We start from the raw sequence: 10,633 nt of genomic DNA on the forward strand, positions 1-10,633 counted from the left end.
GTGAAAGTCCCGGATGAGCTCGCCCCCGAAATATTCACCAGTGAGGGTGATGGATATGGATCATGTTTATGATCAAGTTTATGATGAGTATAACTCGAGTTGGGGATGCGCGACAGAGGGACAGTCCAATGGTTAGCTACCAGGACTTGTCGGGTTGGCTCTATAACCGACAGATGATATCATCAGCCACTAGGGACAGGCATGCATCATATGCATCTATGTGACATTGTTTGGGTGTGCATATTGTACTTGTTTTGCCTATGTGATTGATTGCTAATTGTTCTACTTGCAATAACTGTTTGTTTGTGCTTGCATCTTCCTATCTGTGTTTGCAACTGGAACTCTGTTGGATTGTGGTGATTTGGTTGAAGGTTGGATTGTTTGGGCCTAGGGCCGTGGTTGGATTGTTTGGGCCTAGGGCCGTGGTTGGAATGAGATGAACTGATGGTTGATTTCGGTTGTGTTTCTGGTTTGGAATAAAATATGAAAGGCTATTTTGGTTTCGCATAGATAAACCGTTTTGAAAGGCTTTTGAGTTTATGAGAATTGAGCGGTTCTTCTTTCAGAAAAGATTTCCGACTTTACTTTTATTGTAAACCGTTGTTTTTGAAAAGAGGCATAAGACGGTTATTAATCACTGGTACGGTTTATCTTCATGTATCCTATTACAGTAATTCCCAAAAACCCTCTACTGAGAACCCTTTCGAGGATGATGTTCTCACCCCCTATATTTTTCCCCTTTCAGGATTTGGGCGCAGAAGTTATGAAGAGTTTAATTATTTGTTATTGAGACGCTCTGTATTGCTTTAGATTATTATTTTTGTACCCTCGCCTTTATCTTGATATATTTTGTAAGAGGGATAGGGATTGTATTGGTTAATATTTGTAGTATTATTTATATATATATATGTATGTATGTATATACATGGATGTACTCTTTACGAGTTTATTATAAGTTGTATGATATCTATGGATGTACGTTATCGAATGAAGTATCTTGGAAACGATATTGTGGTAAAAAGTTTTAAACAGGCTCATATTTTAGTATTAAATAGTATAAGTGTTGTCGTAATGTCCGAGCTATCAGAGTTGCGCAGCCGGAAGCGTGAGCTTTGGTAGTTAGGGTGTTACAAGATTCACATGTAAAGTTAAAAAAAAACATATATAAAGATATAAACAAGGAAGATGTATCAGAAACTACTATACCCCTTTATTCCAAAAACAACTTACACCAAACCTTAACACATTTAACATGCATACACACAGTACATACACATAAAATATATATCACACAGAACATGAGAACACACACCCAATTATTCGTATATAATTATCATTAATAATTAATTAAAGTATTCTGCGGCAATTTTGTCGCACTTCACCCTTGGATTCATCTTTGGCATCAATGAGGCTCATTTTGACCATTGCTTGTTGGAAATCAAAGAAGAACATGGCTTGGTTAAATGCATAGGCATTCACAATGTTCCTTGTTAAAGGGCTAGCATAGAGGGTTTGATCTGACGTGAGAACACCATTCTTCCTCACCAGAGCATTGAAGTACAAGTTGTCAAAGTCGTTTCTTGTTGCATCGAACGGCTGCTCTGTCGTGTCGCCGGAGCTGCATGTCCTAGAGAGTGTCTTGGCAAATTGTGAGTCCAATGTTGGGTCAGCTTGGTTCAATCTATTCTTGAAAGAAGCACATCTTGCCACTCCTAACGTGTGAGCCCCTGCATAAATGTATTATATATATATGGACTGTTAAAAAATTATGGCCAAGGAACATTCTATATTTTTCAAAAACTATCGTATATTTTTATGTTAACTCCATCTGCAATTTAGTCATTTTAGAAATATATTTACGACATTCCAAACTCGTTTTCTTAACTAATGTGATTTTTTTTTTAAATTTATTACTAAAATTTCATTTTTTTCGTTAGAAAGGATACAAGAGAGCAATAAAAAAAGATTGTGTGTATTCAAGTTGTATAAAATGATATAATATAAAAGGGTATTTATATATAGGTGAGAATCCAAATAACAATGACGTAATATCTTATAATAAATATTCAGATATGTTAAATAATTTTAATGAAAGCTAGTTGATCATAATATATTCTAACATCCTTTTTAAACCCAAGTGACAACTTGAGTTTGAAGTTTTTTAAAACAAAAATATAAAAAAATTGCATAAACTAATGAAACAGGTGCAAACAAAATTTGCGGAAGAAAGTTCAGGCGGAAGGAAATTCAGGTATAACTGCCAAAAAGATGGCGAACTGCTCGAAAATTGCCAAAAAGTGGCAAACTGTGAAAAGATGGTAAAATACCGAAGAATGACAAAAAAATATTTGGTTTCTCTATGAGAATACGTAAGTAGCGGATAATAATGGTATTTGATTCATTAGACTTAGAAAGATACAAGATAAATGGGATATGCTAATCAGTGAGGTAAAAAAGCATAAAAAGAGACAAAAAAGCAAAAAAAAATGACATAGAGAAAGAGTGTAAAAGATACGGTGATTTCACTTGAAGAAAAATAACATATCTTCTTCAAGAAATTAAAGATACATAACTTTGATATCATGTTAAAAAGGATTTGTGTGTATTCAACTTAGATAGAATGATATAATATAAAATGATATTTATAAGTGTTAAGAGAATTGAAATAATAAAAATGTATTATCTTATAATAAATATTTAGATATGATAAATAATTTTAATGAAAGCTAATTGATTCTAATATATTCTAATATTTTTTATAAAAGAATAACATATGAATAATTATTATTTATAAAATATGACATTTTGATAATAAATTTCAAAATATGTGACACTTTCGTAAAGATATTTTCCAAACTAATTATCACTCCATATTTTCAACACAAAACAAAGATCTATATAATTTATATCCTTGCATTTATTACATTTTCCCCCACCATTTTAACTTAGTGACCAATGATGTAATATATGAAAATGAAGTACTTCATATTTTAATCATCTAACTCTTTCTTACTACTAGAACAGAATTTTTAAAAGACCAAAATTATGTCCGCAAAAAATAACATTATGAAATAATGAAGAAAAGAATTAATTAATTAATCATCTACATAAATAAATAAGTTTAGTTATATAATAATATAATTCTTTTACACAGTAAATAAAATAGTTTACACTGCTTACCCGAAAGAGCGACCATTTCTTGAGCAGAAAAACCACGTTGCCCAAAAGCCTTAATCAATTCAGAGGCATTGAAGGTTGGGAATGGAAGATTTATAGTATCCTCTATTTTCGACCTTCTTCCATCCTTTCTCCCTTTTGGTATGTCATAGATTGGACCTCCAGCCTGTTTTATTTTATTTTTTTCATCATACGTACAATAATTATTTATAAGATATAGGATACAACATCACTTATTATAATACTGGACTTGCGATAAATCTTTATTTATGATATTTGATTAAAATATTTCTCGCCGTCCATTCATAAAAACTCTTATATTATTTTTTTAAAACTTAAAATATTAAATATATAATCACATAATAATTGGATAAAATACATTTTCTTTCTTCAGCATTTATGATTTTGTTAAAAATATTTTTAATATTTAATTTTATTTTTGATATTTTTATTTATGTTAAAATTATCTTTAAACATTAATTTCATTGATCTAAAATATCATAGAGATAAAATTAAAAATATCTAAAGATAACTTTAAAATAAATAAAAAATATTCGAGACAAAATTAAATAAATCTAAAACATCACCGATAAAATTAAATAAAAATAAATGTTAAAAATATTTTTAAAAAAATTACGGCCATTAAAAATAAAGTACATATTTTACTCAAAATAAATTTATATCTAATAAAATCAAGTAATATATTTCGTCATCTTACAAAGAATACAGCATCCCTAGCCGCCATAGCAAGAATATCAGCACACGAAACAACACCAGGACATTGTCTTTCAAGTTCTTCCTTGATTTCATCAATGACTTCGTATCCTCTAAGGCTCAGATTCCCTGGTGAGTCCTTTTCTGCTGTATTGTTCTTTGTGGAGTCAATTAGGATTGACCCATCACAACCCTATGTAAGTGCACGTAGAACAAATAAGTGAGCAAACGATTTCAATAATGTATCAACGACTGCAATTAATAACAACAAAAAAAACTGTTACACAAATAAGCTTGAATAAATTATAATTGAAATGGGTATTATTTTATTTATTCATTATTGAATAAATTATAATCTTTGAATTAATTTAGATTCTAATAAACTTCACCAAAAGCTGTTACACAAATAACAAGAACGAGTTGGCATAAAGAAAAATAAAAATAAAAATCATGAGGTGTAAAATGTAGAAAATAATGGATGAAGGTGTTCAAGTGGTCGAGGATTTTGTCGCTGTTGAAAGAGATGCACCACAGAATGGTGTGGACACTTTTTGAGACAAGAAGTAGTTGGATCACTACTTTCAGGTAATGGTTACTCATATTCTAAGAAATAAGGATGGAATAGAAGTCATCTTATTGGTCCATTCATTATTAATTTGTAGATTTCAAAATTAGATACTATAAAAAGAGTATTGTTAAGTAGCTAAAATATTATAGACAATAAGTAAAAAAAAATATTTGATAATTAAAAAAAATTAGTCAAAAATAGTGATAATTTATCTTATTTAACATTTATTAATTGTTGTGATAATTAATAAATGTTAAATAGGACAAGTTTTAGTTATTTTTTTGTCTTTCTAATATTTCTGAGTAAAAATAAATTGACACAATTAATTTCTTTATATAATTATCTTCTCTCATTTAGTTACACTAAAGTCAATTCTAAATTTAATATGAATTAAATTTCAAAAATACTCTTTCATTATTATTACATTCATAATTCTATAAGTTTTTTTTCTAAATAAAAATTTTAAATTTTGATATTTTTAATTCTAAAAAAAATCTCAAATCATCACCTCAATACATTTTATAAAAAATAAAAACATCTTATATTTGATTAGTCTTTATTTTTTTAAAAACATCCAAAGGTATTAGTTTTTAACCTACAAAATAAAATAATAAATAATAAATTAACTATAGATATTATGTGTTTAAAATTATAGATGTTATACATATAAAATTATGAAGGTTAAATTAAAAAATTTAACAACTTTAACTATACAACTCATATTTTATATATAGACTATTAAAAATAAAAAACAGAAAATGAAATATAAACAAAAATTAAGAAATAAAATTTTAAAAAAAATATTAATTCATTATATTAAAATCAATAAATAAGTATATATATGAATATTAAATAAAAATATTAAAATAATTAAAATTATGACCTATTAGTATACATATGAGATAATAATTTGAAAAATACAATAAGATACAGTTTGAAATTTAGTAATATTAATTGTAAAAATTTATTAATTATGAACATCATATGTATGAAATTATGAATGTTATGAGTATGAAATTATGGATGTTATTAATATATATAAAATTATGGATATTATTTGTATGAACTTATGAATATTATGAGTAAATTTGTCAATTAAATAAATTAATTTAAGTATTTGATATATATTTTTTTAAATTCAGTTATGATAAAATTTGAAAATATTTGTGTTAAAAAATATAATAAATTATTATTCCACTTTGAAAAATAAGAAACAAATATTATGTAAGTAAGATAATAAATTAGTGATTACAAAAAAATTAATTAAAATTAATGATAATTAAAATTTAGATTACTCTACCAATCTCTACAATATTACGTAGGTACAGTAAACAATAAAAAAAAAATAGTAGTTACAAAGAAAAATCAATTAACATTAATGACATTTAAAATATATTATTATGATTAGTTTTTAATGTAATAGTATATATAAAAATTAAATTATAAAATTTTTTATTAATATATGATAATCGTAATAATTAATGATATAATATGATAAATTGAGTAATAAGAGAGTAAAATAAAAAAGCAAAATATAAAATAATTTTATAAATGAAGTCAAATTAAAATTAATTTTTAACTAGTTATAACTGAATTATTTATTATTTTAGTTCCAAAATTTTTTCCTATGAAAAAAGGGAGATATAAATTCTTGGACTTACCATTTTGTTGTCATCAATACATTCTATTTCTCTATAATAATATATGAGAAGTGCTAAGAAGACAATAAATTTTGTGATTTATAGTTATTAATTAATTATTATTAATATTTTTGATAGTATAAAATTCTATTTAATAATATAAAATTATTTATTTTTTTTACCAATTAAATACGGACTAAATTTTAATAAAAGTATTCATCTTTAAACTTTTTCACATTATATTTCAAGCATTGTCGGAATATTTGACTAATGGTATTTTTCACTTTTTATCTGTCTGTCTATCTATCTCATTAGAGGTTCTTTAAACAAAGTACCAAGTAGGTGAGTAATAAGACCATGAAGACTTGCAACGGTGGATTTTTTATAGGTTCTGGGAGAAAACATTTTTTTCAAGAATTTACTTGTTATTTTATTTTTTTTAAAAACTTATAAATCTATTATAAAATTTTTCAAAGTCTTATATGTCATATTACTCTTTTATTTTAAAAAATATTACTTAATAAATTTTAGGCTATATATTTTTAGACAATATGGTCTAAATGTGGTATAACCGTATAAGCAACACTTTGTGGGGAAAAAAAAAAAAACACTGACTATTGAATAATAGGCTAAGCCAAATTAGGCAAAAAAACGCTTGGACTTTAGTAATAATGTTTAAAACAAGCACAACAATTATGTGCTTATTGGATGCGTCACATTTATATAGACCATTAGATTTGATTAGATGAAAATTAAATGCTAATATAAAAGAAGAACATTGATGAACTCTAATAAATACAGAATATTCTAATACATAAATAAATATTTTAAATGATAATACTTTAAATAATAATAAAATTTTTTATTTTTAAATAATTAAATATAAAATATATAAATAAAAAATATAAATATTCTTTATTCAATAAGATTAATTATTATGCAAAAATTTTTTATAATATTAAAAAAATTATATTAAAATAAAATTTTAATTATAATATATATAAAATAATTAAAATTTTATATTATATTACTTAATAAATAATTAAATTATTATATTCAAAATTTATTAACTATGGTGATATATTGTGATAACTTAAAACACGTTTCAACTCTTAGCAAATCCTATCCTTTCATCATAGAAGCAAGCACTTTGAACTTGAGACTTCATTTTGTAAAGGAGAAGGTGAATCAGAACCAGCTTCACATTGTGCACATTCGCGCTGTTGATCAAGTGGCTGATCTTTACACTAAACCTTTATATATATATGAAACTTTAAATGTTAATTTTAATAAATAAAAAATATTTATTTTTTTGTATTTATATATTTTATATTTTTATTTATGTAAGTTTGATTAGTTTAGATCTTACTGATATAAGTAAATATATAATGTGATAGACATGTATTTAGAATTATATTATTTTTATTCTGTTTTTCTAAAAAAAATAAAAAATATAAAAAAAATTAATATTTTCATGTATTATATATAATATTTTAAATAAATTATATTTTTAAATTATTTTAATGAAAAACTATTTTATATAATAATATCTTTAATAAAATTAGTTAATTAATAAATTTTGAATATAATAATCTAATTATTTGTCAAGTAATATAAAATAAAATTTTAATTATTTTATATTTTTATGTTATAGTTTAAAATTTTATTTTAATATAATTTTTTAATATCATAAAAATTTCTTGCATAATAATTAATCTTATTAAATAAAGAATACTCATATTTTTGTATTTATATATTTTATATTTAATTATTTAAAAATAAAAGATTCTATTACCATTTAAAATATTGTGTATTAAAGTATTATCATTTAAAACATTTATTTATATACTAGAATATTCTGTATTTATTAGAATCCATCAATGTTCTTCTTTCATATTAGCCTTTGATTTTCATCTAATCAAATCTAATGATTTATATAAATATGATACATCTAATAAACACATAATTGTTGTGCTCATTTTAGACATACCCCATTATCTAAACTCCGATGAGAAAACATTTTCCAATCCTTATGAAGCGGTGTTTCCGATTTTCAATCATTGGTATTTGGTTGTATAGGTGTAATAAAACGTAACCAAAATTATAGTAATATACTAGGTGATAGTGTTTTGATTATGATGTTTATGTATGTATGAAACACTGAGGCTAATCTTTTCTCCCATTTTGGTGGTCGAGAGCAGTAAGAAATTATTAAAAAAAAAAAAGATGGAATTGGTTGTTATCTAGTCTACCCATGACTTATTCTATAGGCAATTTAATTTTTTCATTCATAAAAATATTGCCTATTTTCAGTGAGAAATTATATAAGATTCTTTATTATTGCAATCATATTTTTTCATTAAAAAAAGCATAATCATTTATATATGTATACATGTTATAAAAACTTGAAATAATACAAAACAAAAGTTGCCAGTTGCAAACTCGATTTAAAAAGGTTAATGAATTCACATTTGCTTTTAAAACCCACCATGCAAAAGTAAACCATTCTACCAATAATGCCTAGCTGATTGGCGTGTGTGTAATACTGTAATAATACTGTATTATTTGTATATCTAAAATTAAATTATATATATATAAACACAAGTAATAAATATAAGAGTTAAAAATATAAATAAATTGACCATTAAAATAAAAATAATTACTTATCCTAAAAAATTAAATTATTAAAATAATGACACAAATAATTATTAAAGTATTTTACTTTTTTATGCTAAATTCTTTAGAAACAATAAAGATCAAACTCTATGATCAAAGATTAGAGAAATTCTAATACCATATATAAAATTATTTATTTTAAAAATGTAAACTATTAAATAAAGATAAATAAATAATTATATATTTAGCAAAGACTTTATCAAAATGTGAAAGTGATACATATATAGAATGAAGTACCTGAATGAAGCAGTCATGGAAATGCATTCTAATAAGAGCAGCAGCAAGAGTAGGATCATGTTGCAAAGCCCTATTGACAATGTTCTTAACGACAGGCTCAACAAGAGGGCAACCCACCATCAAGTAATAGTTCATGTCTAAGCCATTTGCTCCCATTCTGTATCCACTTGCCATCACTTGATGAATCACCAAAACAATTACCAACAAATTTGCCATCACTATCTTCAAAACCTTCAAATACGATCTATGTTTGTTGCATCATGGATGAATCCAATCTTGGTTAACTATATATATAGCTAGTGTGGGAGGAGTAGTGTTTAGTTGGATTGTGGTAATATGAGGTCCTAAATTAAAGAAGTTTATATAGTGGGGGAAAGTTGGCATAAACTACTATGTGGGGTAACGGCGATATATATATATATATAGTATTATATTGCATAAATTTACTAGAACCGAGTAGCCATTTTGTTTTCTTTTGATAATGCTCTTAGAAGACAAAACACAAAGATACTAATAATATTTAGAGAAAATTAATTGTTTCAACTACCACACACATGTATATAAGGAACTATGATTAAAATATTTTGTTTATCTTTATATACTTTTCCTTCAAATAAATATATCATTTGCGCATGATTGAAAAGGCAATTGGCCGAAAAAATTGGGATATGGAAATTAGATAGCGAAAAATAGAAAGTTGAAGATAGTGGCATGTACTTTATCGCTTAGCTTTGCACCATTAGTTAAAAAATTATAAAACCCTACCTAATCACATTGGTCGATCAATTTTTATTACTTATATTAATTAATAAAACTAGCAAAATAAATAATGCTGGTTGCATGTGGATTGACACGTAAGGAATTTCACATTTATGTGAAAATCAAATGTGTCAGCCAGGTTATCAAGATCCAACATAACACCCATATGTATATAGTTTCACCAATGAATGTGGACTCTTGTATTTAAAATGATGAGAAGCTAAGAAAGATGTTGAAACTTAGAGACAGCATAAGAAATGAGTGAAAAAAAAAAGTCACGAGCATAGTTATCATAACCGAATCGATAATCGACTCAGTAAAGTTATTAGGTTATTGGATTATTGGTTCAACCGATGAGTCAACAATCCAACAGTTTAATCCGATAATAATTAAATAAATATATAAAATTATATTTATTGAAAAATAAAAATTAAGGTTTAATATTTTATATTATTTAAATTTAAATTATATATAAATTTCATTAACTTATTACTTTAATATGATATATATATAATTTATATAAATTATTAGTCTTTAATTTAATGGGTTTAATCTAAAAAATATATAAATAAAATTAATCTTAGACATATAAACTAATGTATGGTTGTAGGTTTAGAGTATTCTCATGTGAACTTTCTTATTATATATATTATTATTAGCCTATAATTACCAAAGAAGAATGATTGGTTTAGTGGCAAGGGAGTTGGAGCTTTTGTATAAGGTTCCTGGTTCGAATCCTAGGATTCAGCATGCCCGCCGGTGCACCGTGGAGACGCACAATTCATGCGTCCAAACCGCATCAGTTCGCGTTGACCCGTCCGATTTTTAACGAATTTGATTACTATTGACCGAGTTCATTATA

The 10,633-nt window shown here is 25.2% G+C and overlaps 1 protein-coding gene across 1 annotated transcript; it reads right to left on the minus strand.

Annotated features, from left to right (window-relative positions):
* Nucleotides 1-1,188: 1,188 nt before the first annotated feature.
* LOC130947850 (peroxidase 47-like) lies at nt 1,189-9,307 on the minus strand. Its single transcript, XM_057876567.1, has 4 exons — nt 9,013-9,307; nt 3,896-4,084; nt 3,181-3,343; nt 1,189-1,727 (listed from the first exon to the last, which is right to left on the minus strand). Exons 1-4 carry the CDS (start codon nt 9,226-9,228, stop codon nt 1,348-1,350), a joined length of 948 nt encoding a protein of 315 aa, XP_057732550.1. The 5' UTR covers nt 9,229-9,307; the 3' UTR covers nt 1,189-1,347.
* Between the last annotated feature and the right edge of the window lie 1,326 nt (nt 9,308-10,633).

This window comes from Arachis stenosperma, chromosome 9, assembly GCF_014773155.1.
Source record: "Arachis stenosperma cultivar V10309 chromosome 9, arast.V10309.gnm1.PFL2, whole genome shotgun sequence".
Classification (NCBI taxonomy): Eukaryota; Viridiplantae; Streptophyta; class Magnoliopsida; order Fabales; family Fabaceae; genus Arachis; species Arachis stenosperma.

Bases quoted from the DNA above. Each gene is read 5' to 3' on its own strand.
- LOC130947850 (XM_057876567.1), bottom strand. From the start codon at position 9,228: ATGGCAAATTTGTTGGTAATTGTTTTGGTGATTCATCAAGTGATGGCA. The intron at 4,085-9,012 runs GTACTTCATTCT...GCACTTACATAG, and splicing joins TCCATGACTGCTTCATTCAG to GGTTGTGATGGGTCAATCCT. The intron at 3,344-3,895 runs GTAAGATGACGA...AAAATAAAACAG, and splicing joins CTAGGGATGCTGTATTCTTT to GCTGGAGGTCCAATCTATGA.